We start from the raw sequence: 19,461 nt of genomic DNA, 5'->3' as shown, positions 1-19,461 counted from the left end.
ATGCACATATTGCCTGGACCATATTAAAATGTTTAATATTTTTATATTATATTTAAAACGAAAAGAGGCAGGTTTGTGTTTTATATTTTGTTTGTGTTTTATAAATAGGCAAACGTTATGTGCAGTGAATATAATCAATACGCGTTGCCTGAACCACATTTGTGTGGCTATAATGTTTAAGATTTCTTTAAATGAAAACGAAAAGAGTTAGTATGGTGTTTTATAACATATTTCGTTTCCTAAAATATACATACAGAGAAAACCGGAGTAGCAGAGCGAGCTGAGTGACGCGCGCTGCGTCAGAAGGTGGGCGGGGTTAGGATTTCCCAAGATTTTCCAAGATGGCGCCGCCCATACCCCCCATAAACGGCTTCAAACCCGTTCTTCAGAAAGTCTATGGGTGACGTCACAGACGCTTTGTCCATATTATTTACAGTCTATGGTTATTTGTTTTGCAAAAATCCACCGCTCCCGGATCATCGGGTCCAATCAGCGCAGGGGTGTGTGAGATCTGACTGTCAATCACAGGTCGGGCACACGCCACAGATCCCCCCTCCCTCGCGGCGCGCACGTTACAATATCACATGCACACGACACGCCTGAAGATTGCACGAAGCTTGATGGCGGAGAGAAAATCTACTGACAAGCTTCCATTTCCTCGGTTATTGCTATCTATGGATAGATTAGCCAGGGCAGCCTACCTCCGAGTCCATGGTGTTGATCAATGCTGAAGAGACGGACGCGTTCACAGAAAATCAGGTACACATACACGCACGAGCACGACCTCGATGGGAGGGTGCTCGCTGGTAGTGGGGGAGGGGCATGAGAGTTATAAACATTCAAAATTTTGGCTAAGTCGACCCAATCTGGCAGACTTGCCGACTGCAGCTTTAATTGTGCCGAACCATCATGATGCACCTAGTTCTCTATAGAAAACCAAAATAATTGAGAGAAGACCACCCACAAAGCGAGGTGCTTCATTCACCAACTATGACAGCCATTGATCACCATGCATTTCATTGTATGGAAAAGAGCAGATTTCAGATTTTGAGTCTTGTTATTTACTTAATTAAAATTAGATACTGAAACCATTATTGAATGTTAATTTGTGTGCAGTCCACTTATATTTGTAAAATGGAATTTTAATGCACGGTGTTTTGAACAAATAATTACTCATTAATGTTTTTTTTTAGTATGAATGTAATCCGGATGAACAACATCCGCCATGTTGTCATTATCATCATGTGACCTACCAAGCGTCAGTTGCGTTGCTTCACTGCCATTCAAATTCATAATCCTCTCCCGTGGCTTCATGGTAAACTGTCGATCGTATTTACACTACAGAATCTCGCTGGAAGTCATCCGGGTACTTTTTGCCAACTATTTTAGTGATGTGAATTCAGACATACTTCTTTGGTCCGTACCAGCTGGCATTTTAACGTAGAGTCAGCGTTGAATCAACGTCAGGTGTCAGTGTTGGATAACCGTTGGATTTTGTTTAGATTTTGCAAATCTAATCAACGTTGAAATAGCAACGTCATTCCAACGTCAATCTAATCAACGTTGAAATAGCAACGTCATTCCAATGTCACGTTTCTCAACATAGGTGAATTCGCCAACATTGAATCAATATTGATTTTGGTTTAGATTTTGCAAATCCAATCAACGTTGAAATTTCAACGTCACTATAAAGTCCTGCTTTTCAACATAGTTTATTTTGTTAAACTGTTTTCACTAAAGTATTGATGTGTTCAACAATAACACCAAACACCTTGAAATGGATACATAAACACTAAGTTTGTGGACACGCACAGTCAGCTAGGAAGAAGCCAATTGGTCAAAGCAAGACCAGCAAGAAGATTAAAAAAGACATTGCACTGACGTAAGAAACATGCTTTATTGCATAGCTGCAAGTGTGCCAACATTTCACACATCATTTTACACGTGTCGAACTTTAACCTTTAGAAAAACGGCCCAAACATTGGGCAACATTGAACACGGCTGGTTAAATCTTCCCTTCTTGTTACTTCTTTCTGCCACCGCCACCCATCCTCTCTGGTGCATATTTCAAGTATTTGGCCATGTATTCATCTACTTTTGTTGTAGTTGTATCAAATGAGCTCAAGACAGCGTCTGATGCGGTGGGAAAAAACAGATCAGTATTAGCAAAAGTTAACCTCTCAAATTAAAATATTTTGCAAATATCAACTTTTGTGGAATTGCCAATGTTTCAAGTATGTAAATTAGTATTTATCAATGTACAAGGTCATTGATAATCATGTGCTTGGGCAAGCAACAAAAGGCAGTTGGTAGTAACCAGTGCTGCTGGTAGAGAAGTTAGTCTAGAGCCCAGAATGGAGTATTATATATAATATTAGAGCATGCTCTGTAGAGTCCTCCAACTAAAATGATTTCTTCATTTCTTATTAATTATTATTCTGCTTACTATATTCAATTATTTAAAACACTGTTACAAAACTACTATGTTAAAGCAAACTCACCACAGATTATCTTGTAGAGACGGGTCTTCATGAAGGCAACCTTCCCATTTCTTCCTCTGAGGCTCATTATGGCCATCATTTTATTTGTCATAGTTCTGCCATGGTAAAACAGATTTATATTAGAATATTATATTGCGATCAAGTTCATTATGAAAATGTAGCAGAGAGCGAGTAAGTGGGTGCACTCCCCGTGCATGACAGTATATGACAGGGAACATCACTGTAAACTAATGCAAAAAAGGAACATAAAGTTACTTACGCAGCCATTGACTTCTTCACATGGTCTGCAGCATCAACACCTCCCAATGTCTTCAGATGTTTACTCTGAAAAGAACAAGAAACAAGAAATTAAAAATATAACCAGAAAGTGGTCAGTAGAGTCCAGACCTCCACATGATGACCAATCAGGGATGACTTCCCTAATTAATATTCATGAGCCTTCCCCTACCATCCTGGGAAAAAAAATATCGCCTCCCGTACGACTCTCCATTGGAAATGAATGACTTCCGGTCCGACGGCTGTCGTTTGTCGTTTGCAGTGGAAAGAGCCTCGACCCTCGAGCTCCCTCTCATCGGAGGTGGAGCTAGACGCGAGGAAAGGAAACGGATTCACAAGAAATGAAAAGTATTTGACATTGTCATCTAGGTAAGTGTAAGAGATTCAAGTGAGTTATTTTGACATGATGTAATGGTTTACATCAAGTTAAAGGCACACTAGGCAGCTTTCCGTTTTTGTCAAACAGCGACCCCTAGAGTCGCTGTGGAGTACTTGTATTTAACGTTACTGTCGTAAATAGCACTCGCGCAGAGCTGTCTCTGCACTCACGGCCTGATCCCTTCCGCCCTCTATACCGGTACCTGTTCAATAGGATGGAAGCTGTAACGAGTGGAAATAAGGTGTGGCCCCTTTAAGAGCTGCGCGCGCCCTGTTTAACTGTCGTCGGCAGTCTGTGTTGTATCATGTGCACCTCGAACACCCGTATGCGGGTTATTTCAGTTTGATGCTCATTCTTATCCTACTTTTGTTTATCAAGTAAAGATGTGGACGTTAGAACGGGTGACAGACAGTTACACGAGTTCGACTGGGGAATAAAGTGCAAGTTGTGAGATGCCAATCGCCTCCGTGAGTCTGTCTGGCTGGCTCTCGGTAATAACTTCATCTGTGAGCTATCCCGATTTCTCCTCCTGACAGAACGCGTTACAAAGCGTCGGACTTCGAACAGGCACAGATAACCTCTGAAGATGTCTACTAGTCCATCAACAAGAACGATATTTACTCGAGTCTGACTCCTTGCTCGGTCAGTCTGCCGTTTCCTTTCTTTCGTCCTCCGACAAAGCTTTCCTAGCTTTGTGTGCAGTGCCATAAAGCAATTTGTTACATCGCAAGACCTGATATCACGCGATACTTCCTGACGCGACCCGCCGGCCCAAAGTTGCAAGGGTGGTTTTTCCGCTCACAGGCGCTCGGGGGATGCGCGACGACCACCATTCAACCCGAAACAAGTCATATAACTATTCCAATGACTCCGAAGCTGTTCGGTTAAGGTAAAAAAGTTACTTAGTGCACCTTTAAATTTCAGTTAAAGATAGGGTTGGAAAATTTGGAAGCCACGCCTCCTTCAAAACACGTGAACGCGCACAGAGTCTGCAAAGCATACGTTTTTTTTTCATGTCTCAAAGTATATAACATTACTATAATAACGAACGTAAACAACTTACAGAGCTCTTACTTGTACCAACTGAATGCTGCATATTCATTTCGGCGTTGATAGTGTTAACATAGAAATGCAAAAATCCGAGTCTAAGGATGTGAAGCTCTGGGTAGCGTTAGAATGTCATGTGTTGCCATCTCGTAGGTTATGACAGGGTGTGAACGCAGCATAAGCTTGTTGTTTTGGTTCAGGAGGAACTGTAAAAGGTGGCTGCTGTTTGTGTCGCTCAGTGACTGTCTGTCTACAGCTCTGCGCAGCCTCATGCCTGCTACAGACTGTACGATTTCGGCAATTCTATAAGATCATTACAAATCAAACGGCACTTTGGCAATTGTGTTTTTTATGTGTGCTGAAAAAAAGAGGAGGAAGCGAAAGAGGGGAATATGGATGCGGTCGTGGCTAGGGAAAAAGAGGCCAACTTGGCATGCCAATTTAGCAAATGGAACTTGAGGTTGTATTTTTAGCGCCATGTCACATTGATCAATATGCCATTTCATGTTGCATTTTTATTAGCTATACCACGATTGGTCATCTTTCGTCTGGGACAGCTCAAAATCGTACAATGTGTACCAGGCATTATGGAACGTGCTGATGTGAGGAATGTTGATAGGCAGGAAGGAAATCATATCATTGCATTTGGGCCGAATGCAATGATTGGACAAATATTTTTTGGTCCTGGGACTTCCACAGAAGATATATGTAGGCTACTTGTTTTAATATTTAGAATTTTTAGACTACTTCTTCTGTTATTGATTGCTATCAGGATGTGAATTGATTCAATCAGTATTTAAAAAATTGCCTACCCTACCTTTACTTGGTCATTTTATGTTAATAAACCCCATTTCCATCTTGTTTACATCTTTACAACCACCATGAAGTTGATGACGACAGAATTCGCTTGGCTAATTATTTGATCTGTTTAAATTGTTGACTTGCGACGTGCATCATTTTTTCAGCTTTGAGCCACAAGATCCTACATCAAATCAAAACTTTAAAAAACAAACAAACCGCGAAACAACTGAATGTTTTATTCAATCATGTTGGAATGACGGCCAGGCCGCGTCACCTATGAAACACTCTATTTACGCATGTGACCTTTCTGCACAAAACGAAGCGGTGAGGAAGGATTATAATCATATATTGACGATCGGGGCTGGTTGTCTCACTTTTTACTCCAGTAAATGTTTCTCATACTGTATGTAGGCAAATAGGCTATAACAAAAAAATGTAAACCAAAAGCGGGTCATGTTGTCACAGTATATGAGGTATTTTGTCACAATGGAACCTGCCATGTCAGGATATTGTTCTGGCTGTCCTGCACCTCGCTGCTCTGCATATCAATGTTCACTTTCCTTTTCTTGTCCCCCAAACTCAGTTCAGTGTGTTTCTCCTGCAGGAGTTCTCAGGCAGGGAGAGGCCAGGATGGGATTGCAGCTTGCAGACCAGGGAGAGAGTTTCAAGTTCATGTGCAAGATTACATGTTCCTGACCAAGTGGAAGAGCTGAGAAAAAAATGTGCGGTAACTAAGCCGAGAGGAGTCATCTGTATGCTGCTGTATCCTTAACAGCACATTGATTCCGAATGAGAGAAAAAGTGAACAAGAGAAGACGGGGAGTAAAATCCACTCCTTTGATTTCTCTTCACTGCTACTCTCCTCCTCTTTCCCTCCCACTAAGATATTCTGTCTGAAGCCACCCCCCCTTTCTCTCTCGCTCCATCTCGCTCTGTCCTGTATTCCTATCCTTCACTCTCTCCTGCACATGCACATACTATTACACACCACTGTTCTTTTTTTCTTAGCTCGTCTCTCATCAGGTCTTCTTTTAACGCACCGCTTTAAGAGCATCTAGTATTTCTGTTTCTCCCAACGGGTGGAGAAACCGGCTCAATGCGGCTCTCTTGCTCTCGCTCTCTCTCTCTCTCTCTCTCTCAGCTGTGTCTCACACACTGAGATAGCCTGTTTCTCATTGAGAGGCCCTTTTTTTACTTGTAACACACGAGTCTTGCTCTCTTTATGGTGCAGGTTTCCCTCCCCCTTCCCTCTTCTCTACACTTATTCGTAAAGAAAGGAAGGAAGCGGAAGAGAGTGGTGTCTGTGAGGAGGAATGATGAAAAGGGAGAGAGAGAGAGAGAGAGAGAGAGAGAAGGAAGGAGGGGGTAAACGAAGAGAGCAGGACTGAGGACAGTGGACTGGCAGAAACGTGAAATACGAGAGGGAGAAGAGTAAAGTAGGAGAGGAACCTGTAAGAGGAGAAATGAGGGATGGCTGACCTGGAAGTGGGCAAAATCGGGGGAAAGGAAGCTACCGTTCTTTTCCAACACTTGCTGGTATTTTGCTTTTCACTTTTGGTCATTTCTTGCCTTCATTTTTCATCTGTCTTATTCTGCTTCTTCTAATTTATCTAAAATATTCTTCTAAAATCAATTTTTTCTCCATACTAATATGTTCCAATATCTTTCCCGGGTGTTTTGTTAGCTTATAACTGCCCTTTCTGCTTCTTTGTGTGCAAAATTAACCATGTGTTTGTTTGGAGACTTTAAGTACTTTTCCTTCCTCTTCCATCACATTTTCATCCCTGCAGCGATCATGTTCACTCTGTTTTCTTGTGCGACACGTATTAGCTTTGGTTGTGTATGTCTGTTCGAGACTTTATTGTTAGCATCATAGACTAATATCCATGACTTCTCCAAAAGGCTAAAATGAGGCCCGGTCAAGTTGATCGCATAAAAGGTTTAGTACTCACAGTTTGCATCAGTTAAATTAGTTCTGCACTGATGCACTTGTAGAGAGTGCGATCTTTATGCAAAGTCAATCCTGGCCTTCTCGGTTTGTGGCACTTTTGTTTCATCTGAATCGGTTTGAAATGTAGCTTAATCCCTTTATTGGGGTGTCCCCTCTTCTCTCTCCGTACCACGCTCCTCCCATCACCCCTCATCCCCGCTGTCTGTCTTCCTCCGTCTGCGCCCTTTGCGAGAAGGTTTACCGCTGTAACGCTTGTTTATCAAACCAATGAATACAAAAGTGAACAGTTTCTCTCTTTCTTTGTAAATCCTCTGCTCTTATAATTTTGTAACAGCATGCTATCCTATCCTCTGTCTCTGTCCAATGTGTTTTATATCTCATGTCTGACAACTGCATACCTGTCTCCACGGTGATGATCCTCTACTGCCCTTAACCTGATGGTTCCTGCTAACCCGCCGACATATAAAAGCGTAATGGCAGTTTAGCAGTCAAAAACAGCCCTAAAATGATGTTTGCTTTCAACATAAATCTATGGAGATTAATTTAAGAGCTTTTACGTTTTGGCACTCTTATTTTTAGTTCCCTGTCCAGTGACTTTTTTGTTTTATGTTCTTAAAAATGGTGTATTTTTGTAAGTACTATGAGATTTTCTTCAACTTTTTACAGTGTATCATTTAATGTGCATTGCTTTTACTGCATTAAAGCTTTAAAATCACAGATGACAATTCGGTTTAGTGATAGAGGTAGAAAATAATGGGAAAGATGCTTGAACAGATGCTTATATTTTATTCCTCAATCTGCACCATAAATCCATGTAAGAAATGAGAGAATGTAAAAAACTTTCTGAGCGAACAAAGTCTACTAGGGGTCCAGGGCCCACTAGGGGGCCTCAGCAACCTTCTAGGGGAGCCTCAAGATAAGTTATAAGGATAAATTAAAATAAGAATATACAAATAAAAAACAAGATATGTCTTATTTTAATTCAATCTTTGTCTTTGAAGAACCAGGATTCTAATGGTTATGGAAAAGCTGAATATATGAGGAAGCCTCATTTTAAAAGTGTGATTTCTAGACCTGGAAAATGCAAAGGAATAAAATCGTGCTATGCCATGGCCATTTTTATATTGAATATGCATTTTTTTTTATATTTATGCTAAGCTCTAAAATATTTTAAAATGTCCTTATCCTTAATCCATCATGAACAACTGGAAGACAACTGGCCTTTGAAAACTGTTGAGTCAAAAATGTTGAGTACCACTGGTCAAATGTCTGTCAGTTATGTACAGCATCACAAAGGGAGTTAGCTAGGCACCAGTAAGGGGGGAAATTGACATTTAGGGGTATATTTGTTCAACTGTCTGTTATAGGTTATAGTTTCATACCGAATATGGATTATATTTGACCATCCCTGATTCACTCACGTTCTCATGTTTTGAGTCAAGCAAACCTCAAAGGAATGAATGTTCCAATTTGGGAATATATATATGCATATGTATACTAACTCTCTCCCATTACTTAGTTACTTTTTATGGACTTATATATACTGTATATATATTTTGTATATATAAGTCCATAAAAAATAACTAAGTAATGGGAGAGAGTTAGTTAAATACCAAATATGCTTTTTGTTTATTTTTTTTGTTTAAATAATAATGTACTGTAGTCTGTTTTATTTCTTTATTATTTTGTGTTTCGAAATCTCTATTCCATCTCTATTTTCCTTATTTTTCTTGAATTTTGGCTCTCGGTTGAAATGGCATTCTTCATTGGCCCACAACTGCATTTATACACTACATGTACACTTGAGCCTCCAGTCTTGAATACCACTACCAGTACAAAACAGTATAATGGCCATTGACTCTCCATATGTTCAAGTGTCTCAGATTGCTTGAGCCTGCCCTTACTGAAGTGCTCAGGAAATCAATAGGTTGAACATCAGCGCTGCCTCCTCTCTTACAATTTCTGGCTGTGGAATAGAATGTGGAAAATAAATTTAGCTCTGAATACAAAAAAACAATACTAACAGAGACATAGTGGACCTCCACTGCTCATGTTTTCATGACTGATATATTGCCATGTGCATTTGTTATTGTGAAGAAAAAACTATATTCCTCTCTGTATAAATATATCATGTCTACATAATGGAACATAAATGACAATTTGCCTCGTTTTTCTGGTATCAAATGTGTCTGCAAACACTTCTAATTGGCCTAAATTGTAGTGGTGACTAGATATTGTGTACACATTTTAGGTAACCTTATGTGACTCATATCTAAATAGCTCTTTCATCAAATCTCAACCCACCTCACCATCCAAATTAGGCTGAATTAAGACATTTGTTGGAGAGCTGATGCTTTTTTTTAAAATGACAGGGGGATGTGCAGTAAGTTAAATTGAGTAAAAAATGCATCTATATAATGTTTCTAAAAAAAATGATCCGGTCTAACGTTCAGTTGTATTAAAGAGAGTCTGGCAAGCAGACATTTCTCTTTTCTTTAAAAGGCTTGTATTCTTGCTTGGAAAAAAGTGTTCAATGTTACTGCTCTCATCTAATTAATTTGATTCCTGAGATCCTGATCATAACTGCAAACCCTAATTCAGTATATATTTTTTTCAGTTTAGTGTTTCAGTCACTTTATTTCATCAAATGTAATCCTAAATTTTAATGGATAGGTTACCATAAAAATCAGAATTTTGTCATCTAACTATTAAAAGTATTTAATAAAGGTAATTGAAATAAAGCTAATAAGTATATTATTAATTAATTTATTTGATATAATTTAGTATTGGATGAAAAACTTATAAAACTTAGAAATTTTGCCTTGACAACTAACTGAAATAAATCAATTTCAGTTGAAGTACTAAAATGTATTAAAAAATATAATACTAAAATTTAATAATAATAATAATTACTAAAACTTAAACTACAATTTAAATGAAGATTGAAAAATGAATGAATACTATAACAGTATAGAAATAATACTGATATCATTCCAATCTGTATGACTTTCTTTCTTTAAGAACGTTTTAGCTATTTTTGCTAACACAATGAAAGTAAAAGGGGTCCAAAACAAAACATTGGACCCCAATTTCTTCCTTTGTGTGGCCAAAAATACACTAAGACAATTTTCAAAATATCTTCTTTTGAGGATAAGTAAAAGATGACACAGTTTTAGTTTTTTAGTTTTTTCGTGAGAACTATCCCTTTAAGAATAATATATATTTTATTTCCGAGGCAGTATTTCCTGTGGAGCTGTTTTTCATGTGATATTCTGCACCTGCATAATCAAATGTGCTGACAGTATGGGGCTAATTAACAGTTGCCTGACTGCTGTAATACTGTGTTTTTACCTGGAGTGCTGACTTACAAATTGCTGGAGAAGAAATGGTACCGTGGCTATTGTGTGTTCAGTGTGTGTGCGCTATGCTGGTTTACTCAAGGTGACATAGAAGTGTTAATATGCATGACCAAGTGACAATTATATTATGTCTTGAGTGACTGTATAATTGCACGTGAGGTTTGCTAGTGTGTGTGAAGCGATCGCGGGTGTGTGTGCGTACAGTGGTCGCGTGGGGGTTAATATCTGCAGTCCAGAGGAATGTGTTTCGGGTCAGCAATGAGAATTCCTCAGTTCTGCATTAGTAGGTCACAGCGCTGCTGCTTGCCTCAGCAAACTCCCTCACTGGCAGACTTCTCTCTTGTTTTCTCACCTTCTCCATCTCCCTTCTTTTCCTTTAGCTAGGTCTGATTTTCATTTTTCAACCTTCACTTTTCCGACATGAAATCGTTTCGCATCCTCTCATTCTTTCTTTGTTTCCCCTCTCTCCTGCTAAGACGACTGAGGTGTAGGGGGTTGGGTGAAAATGAGGAAAAGCTGTATGTGTGTGTTTGTGTTATATAAATCTAGCCACATGCACTATTCACTCTTGCCGTCTGGTGCTTGTGTTTGTGTAGGATTTATGTTGAAGATCTTTCTTATTACCAGATGCCCATTTCACTCGGCTCTGATAAAGTAAAGAGGGAGTACCTATACATTACCATTTGAGGTCAGTAAGATTTATTATTTTATTTAGCAAGGATGTGTCCGTAAACACAGTTATAAACTGATAAATGCTGCTCCTTAAACTTTGTATTCATCAAAGAACGCTGACAATTTCTATCATGGTTTCAATAACTTAATATTAAGTGGCACAACTGTTTTCAACATTGATAATAATAAGAAATGTTTCTTGAGCACCAAATCACATACTAGAATGATTTCTGAAGGATCATGTGACACTTAAGATTGGCGTAATGATGCTGAAAATTCAGCTTTGCATCACAGGAATAAATTACATTTAAAAATATATTCAAATAGAAAATAGTTATTTTAAATTGTAACAATATTTCACAATATTACTGTTTACACTGTATTTTTGATCAAATACATGCATCCTTTGTAGGCGTTGTTTCAAAATCATTAAACATCTTATCGACCCCAAATGTGCTCTGCTCATTCAAAAGTATCTAGCACCCAAAAATGAAAAATGTACTCACTCGTCATTATGTCTTTTTTTAAAACTTTATGATTGTTTTTTTTGAGTGAACTATTCTCTTAGGATTTCTTAAGTAAAATAGGGAAACATAACCCAGGCGGCAACGACATAAGCCACGCACAACATGTGCACTCGTTAACGCTCACAGGTAGCCACGTGCACTGATTCAAAAGCGTGCAGATATACAAACTGGGGTATTATGTACACATTCACCAGCGAAAGCAGAGCGATATTTGGTTTTAACTTTAGAAATTCAGTTGAACATATGGCCTGCAGCTTCAGGGTCGACCCGCTTTTCAATTGTACCTTTGTTCCTGTGTCCTCAGTGCTCTTTTATTTGTGTTATATCCCTGTCTTTCTTGTGGAGATACCTTTCTCTTTTCTGCCTCTCTCTCCCATCTGTGTCTGCTCCTTGTTCATGTCTGCATCCCTATCTCCTGCCTGTCTCTGCTATCTTATCCTCTAATCCTACACTGTCCAGGCTGTTATCCTGCTCTTATTTCTTGGTGTGTGTGTGTGTGTGTGTGTGTGCTCCCAGAAAATTGTATTTATGTCACACTCTGTCCCCAAAGCTCAATATGTGTCTTTATGCTCTTCTCGGAATCAGGGAAAAGAGAGGCAGAGTTTTAAAGGATTTGAGTGATATTTTAGTCCATTTAGAAAAAATTAAACAAATGAGAAACTAGGTTTATTTTGACATCTGAATTAATGATAAATTATTATATTTAGATTTGTCTAATCAACTACATTGCATTTATTGTTGCAATATCGAAGATTTGAGCTTCATTACATGAGAAGACACTCTTAACAGTTTCCTTAATGGTTTTAAAATGTTTGAAATTATTGAGATTTATGCTGTTTCCTTCTTGGAGAACTTACAGCTCAGACAGCTAGTCCAATACATTTCATTCTTGTAAAACCAAGTTTTATTAGACCTTCATATTGTCATAAGTTAAATTGTAATCGCTTGTGTCTTCCGTCTTGGGGTTATTAGACATTTTTGTTTGATGTTAACATAGCAAATCGACTGCATGAGTGTTTTTTTTTTTTAATGAGATGGAATAAAATAAAAAAGAGTGTCTCAAGTATTTTTCTTTTTGAAAACAGTTTTGCTATACTGAATATTTTGCTGGGAACCTTGATACATTTTTTGTCAGGATTCTTTAATGAATAGAAAGTTCAAATGAACAGCATTTTTTAAAAATATTTGTTTTACAATGTAAAAGTCTTTACTGCTCATTTTTGAACTTTTTAATGCATCCTTGCTAAATAAAAGTATTTCTTTTTAAAAAAGAAAAAAGTTTGAAAAACCTTTGAGGGACAGTAATTGGGGGGGTTTGCATTTGTCTTTTTATGGAGGAATAGATAAGGAAAATGACTATTTTTGACTGGTCCAGTGGCAATAAAAGAGATGGTTGGTGAAAAAGCAGCTGTGGCTTTTGAGTACATGGAGTGTTGAGGAACTACACTTTAAGATGAAAGCCGTAACCATGGTTCCCCTCCTCAAGATGTTTGCTTTTAGCAAAGAGAGGTCAGGAAACAGATCAAGCGCAAACACTTGTGCATTGTTCAAGTTCAAGGAGAAGTTTAATAGAAAAGATGGTAGTAAAAATTGTATAAGATGAGTAGATTTGCACTGTAGCATGATGTATTCAGTTTCACTGTTTGGTTTAGTCACAGTGAGAGCATGTTTGGCTCTTAAATTATTTTTGATTGCACTTCAGCTGTAGTATTTCCTAATTAATATGATGACAATTTTTGTGCATTAATGACTTGAATACTGGAAAAAGAGTTACTCTGTGAACTTAGTTTTTTGGCTTTATACCAAGCTGTAGATTTCAGCCTGACCCTTTCTGCCAGTGGATTCGAATGGTTATGTAAAGTTAACCGGTTAAAGTTGACATGATTGATGTTTATCAGAAAAACAGAGAACTAACATTTATTTGTATAGCGCTTTTCATACATATTGTTTCAAAGCAGCTTTACAGAAAAATGCATGTTTCTACATTACAATTTAGAGTGATCTGTTATCAGAGGTGACTCTGTCAAAGTAATGTCCATATGTCAAAAATGTACAGATCTTAGATAATACAAATCATGCAGTTAGCTAATATGTATTAATTTAGGCAGAAAAAATGATCTCATTAAAGCAATTATTACAAGTTGTGATCATCATGATTACAATATATAGAAAATTTGGCACGGGTGCATGTTGATTCAGAGTTGGCATCATCTGAAATCCTCACAGGGGATGCCGTCTTCACTTCACAGGTGGTGGGGCATCTGAAATCTTTGTAAGAGGGTGGATTCAAACTGGAGCTGGCGTACTCTCTAGTTACCTTGGCATCCCGAGGTAGAAACAGAAAAGCAAGTGGAAAATAATTAGCATAGCTACTGTTAATAACATTTCAAGCAAAAGATTTAATCTGATATAACTGGAGTACAATGTTATGAGGAGCATTATGTTAATACTTGGCTAAAGAGATGTGTCTTTAATCTAGATTTAAACTGGAAGAGTGTGTCTGAGCCTCGAACATTATCAGGAAGTCTATTCAGGAGTTTAGGAGCCAAATGTGAAAACGCTCTCCCTCCTTTAGTGGACTTAAATATCCAGTTTCACTTTATTTTGGTGGTCCGTGTAACACATTCTATTGACTAGGGCCTATAAGTAACGTTGCACCTACTGTACATGTCTACTAACTCTCATTAGTGTTAGTAGAGTATTAGTAGACTGGTAGGGTTAGGGTTAGAATAAGTTGACATGTACTTGCAAAGTTACTTATAGTGAACAGAATGTACAAAAGGGACCATCAAAATAAAGTGTTACCAGATATTCTAGGTACTACCAAAAGTCCAGACTTTTGTGACCTTGAGCATGATGGATTGTAGGGCGATAGAAGATTGGTTAAATACACAGTAGCTAAACCATTTAGGGCCTTAGGTCAGTAGCAATACTCTGTAATCGATACGAAACTTAATAGGTAGCCAATGTAGAGATTATAAAATTGGAGTTATATGATCATATTTTCTTGACCTGGTAAGAAGTCTAGCAGCTGCATTTTGGACTAACTGTAGTTTGTTTATTGAGGATGCATGCAGGTCAACCACCTAGAGTATTGCACTAATCCAGTCTAGAGGTCATGAATGCATGAACTGTCTTTTCTGCATCAGAAACCGATAGCATGTTCCATAGCTTAGCAATGTTTTGAGGTGGAAGAAGGCTGTTTTTGTAACATTTGAAATATGATTAACGAAAGTTGCTGTCTAATATAACACCCAGGTCTTTAACTGTATAGAATGAAGTAACAGTACATCCTTAGATGCAAAATGTATTTTAAGAGATTCTGTGTTTTTGGTCCAATAAATACCTCAGTCTTATCCAAATTTAACAGAAGAAAATTACTGGTCATCCACTATTTTATATCACACTCAACTTGGATAGTTATATATTTCATCACGACTAGATGAAATCTCTAAATTGAGTATCATCGGCATAACAGTGGGAACTCATTCCATGTTTTATAATAATATTACAGAGGCAGTATGTATATTGAAAATAGCAGAGGGCCTAGAACAGACCCTTGCGGCACTCCAGAATTTACAGATGTTAACTTGGATGATTCCACGTTTGACTAAACAAAATGGTAACGTCAGATAGGTAAGATTTTTACCATCCTAATGCCTGTCCCTGAATACCGGTGTAATTTTGCAATCGATATAAGAGTATGTCATGATCCATAGTATCAATAGTGTCAAACGCATCACTAAGATCAAGTAAAACTAGTATTGAGATGCAACCTTTGTCACAGTGTCTGGGTTGTGTTCCCTGGGTCACCACTAGATGTCCTCCTTCCCCACGGTGTATGTCACATTTGAACTACATTCCCCACGATCCTTGTCTCTTCATTGCACTCAGCTGTCCCTTGTCACTCATTATTACACTCAGCCTATTCCCCATTAGTATTGTCATTTACCTGTGCATTTATACCCTGTCTGTTTTAGTATGTGTTACGGAGTCCTTGTTATATGTCACTGACACTTCGTCTGTTCCTCGGCTGTTCTTGTTCTGTTCCTTGTTTGTTTATTTTGTATCTTTGGACTGCTAATATGGATTTTGACCCCTGCATGGATGACGACGAATTGGATTGCCCTACTAATAAAATTGCTGTTTTTGGATCCACCTGTTTCTCTCCCTTTCCTGTATGTGTGGATCGTGACAGCCTTGGCCAGAAGCTAGATGTAATTAAATTGTAATTTTAACTTTTTCATAGATATCTTTTTTTTGTGTGCTCAGCTGTGCTCCGTCTGCCCTTTCAGACAATGTTCAAGGTCACAGCCGGAAGGTCAGATGTCAAAGCCAGGGAAATGTGACACGTCCCTTCCCCCCAACTCTTGACCGACGACCTCCTGTGTTGTGTCTGGTAGGCTGATATGTGTCTGTATTTAACCCCTCATGGGATGCCAATTATCATGTGCTGTTAACACACAAACTCTTCATCCTGTGTGAAAAAACATTCAGACGCCTTCCAAAATATCACATAAAAATTACATTATTTGTGGGGAAATGAATTATATATTTTATTTATATGTTTATTTTTCACAAAAAAATTACATAAAAATGATATATACAAACTACCATTCAAAAGTGATCAGTAAGATTTTTTTTAATAATTTTTTTTAATAATTTTTATAAAGGAGTCACAGTGAAGACATTTATAATATTACAACAACAAATCAAATAAATGCTGTTCCTTTTTAATTTTCAGCAAATAATCCTGAAAAAAAGTTCCACAAAAAAAAAGTAGTAATAATGCATCACAAATGTTCTCAAAATTGATAATAATAAGAAATGTTTCTTGAACAGCAAATCAGTGGTTAGTTCACTGGAGTCAAGTGAAAATAGGACTTATGTTTGATAGTCCTTTTACTATCCATGATTGCCAAAGTGGTCCTTCTATACACATATTTATATGATTATGTTAATATATTTGGTGGTATCTTTAGGGATCAGACGGCAGATTGCAGTTGCACTGTCAAAATAAACCACTGAGACAAGATGGTCTGTAATCACTTTTCCTGCCTTTTGATTGGTGGAATATTATTCTGTTTTTCTCTATTATTAAAACTTTACCAAAACTGAAATCTACAAAAAAATCACAACTACCTTCTAAAACTAGAAATAATATCCATTGATCAATGCTTTACTCATCTGCCACAATAATTCAATGTCTTTAAATTATCTTCATTTGCAGGCTTTTCTCAACAAATACTGATATGCAGTTAAAAACAAGGATGCATTGATTTGATCAAAAGTGACTGTTAAGACATTATTTATAATATTACAAAAGATATTACAAATATTTATATTTCCAATAATAAATGCTTTTGAACTTTTAATTCATCAAAAATTATTGGAATTTCTTTTTATCAATGTGTCCACAAAAATATTAAGCAGCACAACAGTTTTCAACATTGATAATAAAAAAAAATTCTTGAGCAGCAAATCAGCATATTAAAATGATTTCTGAAGGATCATGTGACACTGAAGACTGTGCAATGATGCTGAATATTCAGCTTTGATATTATAGGAATAAATTACATATTATAATATAAAAGTTATTTTAAATTGGCATCCTTAAAGGTTTTATCAGATTTTGCACACTGCAAACAAATTTATACTTAAAGTATTGGAAAGTAAACACACACACACACACACACACACACACACACACACACACACACACACACACACACACACACACACACACACACATACACATACACATACACATAAATTCGGTTCTGACTCACCCCTTTAACAGAAAGTCAATAACAGCACAGGAATGATTAATCAGTGGCTCCATTGTCCAATTCCACCAATTCCCCCTCCTCTCTCACACACTCATGGGCCCCTCTCATGGCATAGTATTGATCTGAATGCATTTGCCTTCCATTTATCCACTGAACACAAAGAACTGTGAACTCACCCGGTACTGTGCCCAAATCCATCTAGGGAGGGATCACTTGCTTGCCATAGACATGCATAAATAGGTTTAGGGTAAGCGTTAGTCAATGGAAATGTACTCTGCAACAGCTTTAGCCTGTTTTTCTTTTTTCCTGCTTTTTTCCCCCGAATGAATTAACAACATCTCGCATACTGTTGGTCATGTGTTGTGAGGTCACATTATTTGGCAGCATGATACAAAATTACAAATTGCTGCACACCAGCAGAGAAACATAAATTAGATAATAAAAGTCAATATTCAAGCATAAGATATTAAAATTCAGGAAATGGGAAATCTGTATATCATGCAGTGGTGAGTGTGAGAGAGAAAAAAATAATTAAATGATGCAATTGGCTGTGTGAGTTAAAGGAGCCACATGCACAATATTTGATGCTGGAAAAATGGTATTCCAAACAAACATATACTGAAAATTTGACCGTTTTGCACTTTCTTTACATAAAGTGAAATGAGCTGATATTATTTTCAGAAATCTGTGCATTGTGACTAACTTATATACTTTCGATGTATGATGGTTGTATGATTTTTAAATATTATATTTACTATATTTATTTAGTTTATTTAGAGTCTTCATTCTTTTTTCTCTTAATGCTTTAAAAAATGCTTGTCAATCATCACACTACTGTTTGTGTGTGGCTGTTTGTCTGTGTGTTCCTATCTGAAAACCAGCAGAGGGATTTGAGAATAATTTGACGGACAGCCTGTTCAAAGCCCTCCCTGCCTACCCTATCATTCTGGTTGCCGAGAGTCAGGTTGCCATGACACCAGACTGTTTTGTCTGCCCTTTGACCCCTTTAAGAGGTGCTTTGGTCAATCAGGCATTACCCATGAGGGGCCAACCAAGGGGGGAAAGATGGAGCGACATTTCCTCTCTAAAAATTAGGTACAAAAGGTTCTATACATCCGTTGTATGCAGGGGTACCGGCACATTTATGGGGAGGCACAGGCGCACACACACAAACAAAAGGCACAGATGAATGTATCCGTGGCACAGTTCTGCCTTGGAAAAAAAATGAAAGGATCTATGAGGTCCCTTGTGTATACGGGGCTTGTGCTCGTGATAAGAGCAGCTACCAGCAGATTTTCAGATGAATGCTTAGTGGAAAGAATAGAACTGCACAATTTGATTATAAGAATAGTCACTTAAAAATGGTCTTTTAGAGAAAATTAAAGCACTTTATTTTACTTGGCTTTAAATTAATGGTGCTAATTGGATGTAAATTAAAATGTAATTGGATAAAAAAAGATATTTTATTTAATAATAAAACAATCTTTTTAAAAATACCATTAAAAAAAAAAACATTTCTATTTTAATGTATTTTAAAATGTAATTTACTCCTGTGATCAAAGCTGAATTTTCAGTATTACTCCAGTCTTCAGTGTCACATGATCCTTCAGAAATCATTCTAATGCTGATTTGCTGATCAAGAAACATTTATTATTATCAATGTTGAAAACAGTTGTGCTGCTTAATATTTTCGGTGATGCATTGATACATTTTTTTTTTCAAGGTTTTCTAATGATTTGAAAGTTCAAAAGAAAAGCATTTATTATTGGAAATATAAATCTTTTGTAATATTATATTAATGTCTTTGCTGTCACTTTTGATCAATTTAATGCATCCTTTTTGAATTAAAGTATAAAAACTTTAATGATAGTCTATAAGAATATGGACATTATATATGCTGAATTATTAATTGTTTTTAACTGCATATCAGTATTTGTTTGTCAAATGAAGATAATTTAAAGACATTGAATTATTGTGGCAGATGAGTGAAGCATTGATCAATGGATATTATTTCTAGTTTTAGAAGGTAGTTGTGATTTTTTGTAGATTTCAGTTTTGGTAAAGTTTTAATAATAGAGAAAAACAGAATAATATTCCACCAATCAAAAGGCAGGAAAAGTGATTACAGACCATCTCGTCTCAGTGGTTTATTTTGACAG

The 19,461-nt window shown here is 37.2% G+C and overlaps 2 protein-coding genes across 5 annotated transcripts in view; one reads left to right on the top strand and one right to left on the bottom strand.

Moving 5' to 3' along the window:
* Positions 1-1,879: 1,879 nt before the first annotated feature.
* Positions 1,880-7,437, bottom strand: LOC311067311 (uncharacterized protein). Of its 2 annotated transcripts, XM_084089078.1 has the most exons (5): positions 6,957-7,437; positions 2,950-3,084; positions 2,761-2,825; positions 2,502-2,596; positions 1,880-2,133 (listed from the first exon to the last, which is right to left on the bottom strand). In XM_084089078.1, the coding sequence occupies exons 2-5, from the start codon at positions 2,989-2,991 to the stop codon at positions 2,024-2,026; spliced, it is 312 nt and encodes a 103-aa protein (XP_083945204.1). In that variant the 5' UTR covers positions 2,992-3,084; positions 6,957-7,437; the 3' UTR covers positions 1,880-2,023. The 2 variants fall into 2 exon arrangements, with proteins under 2 accessions (XP_083945204.1, XP_083945205.1); XM_084089079.1 differs by lacking the exon at positions 2,950-3,084 and having other exon boundaries at positions 6,957-7,140.
* spaca6 (sperm acrosome associated 6) overlaps positions 5,956-19,461 on the top strand; it is a 41,354-nt gene continuing 27,848 nt past the window's right edge. For 2 of the 3 annotated variants that reach the window (XM_084089076.1, XM_084089075.1), the window contains exons 1-2: positions 5,956-6,540; positions 15,809-15,912. The gene's annotated coding sequence lies outside the window, so the exon portion shown is untranslated. The remainder of the gene's footprint in view (positions 6,541-15,808; positions 15,913-19,461) is intronic. The other variant, XM_084089077.1, reaches the window with a different exon arrangement.

The sequence above is a fragment of the Abramis brama genome (genome assembly GCF_963993115.1).
Source record: "Abramis brama genome assembly, chromosome: 17".
Lineage (NCBI taxonomy): Eukaryota > Metazoa > Chordata > Actinopteri > Cypriniformes > Leuciscidae > Abramis > Abramis brama.
The sequence above is the reverse complement of the archived record's forward strand: the minus strand, read 5'-3'. Positions and strand labels throughout refer to the sequence as shown.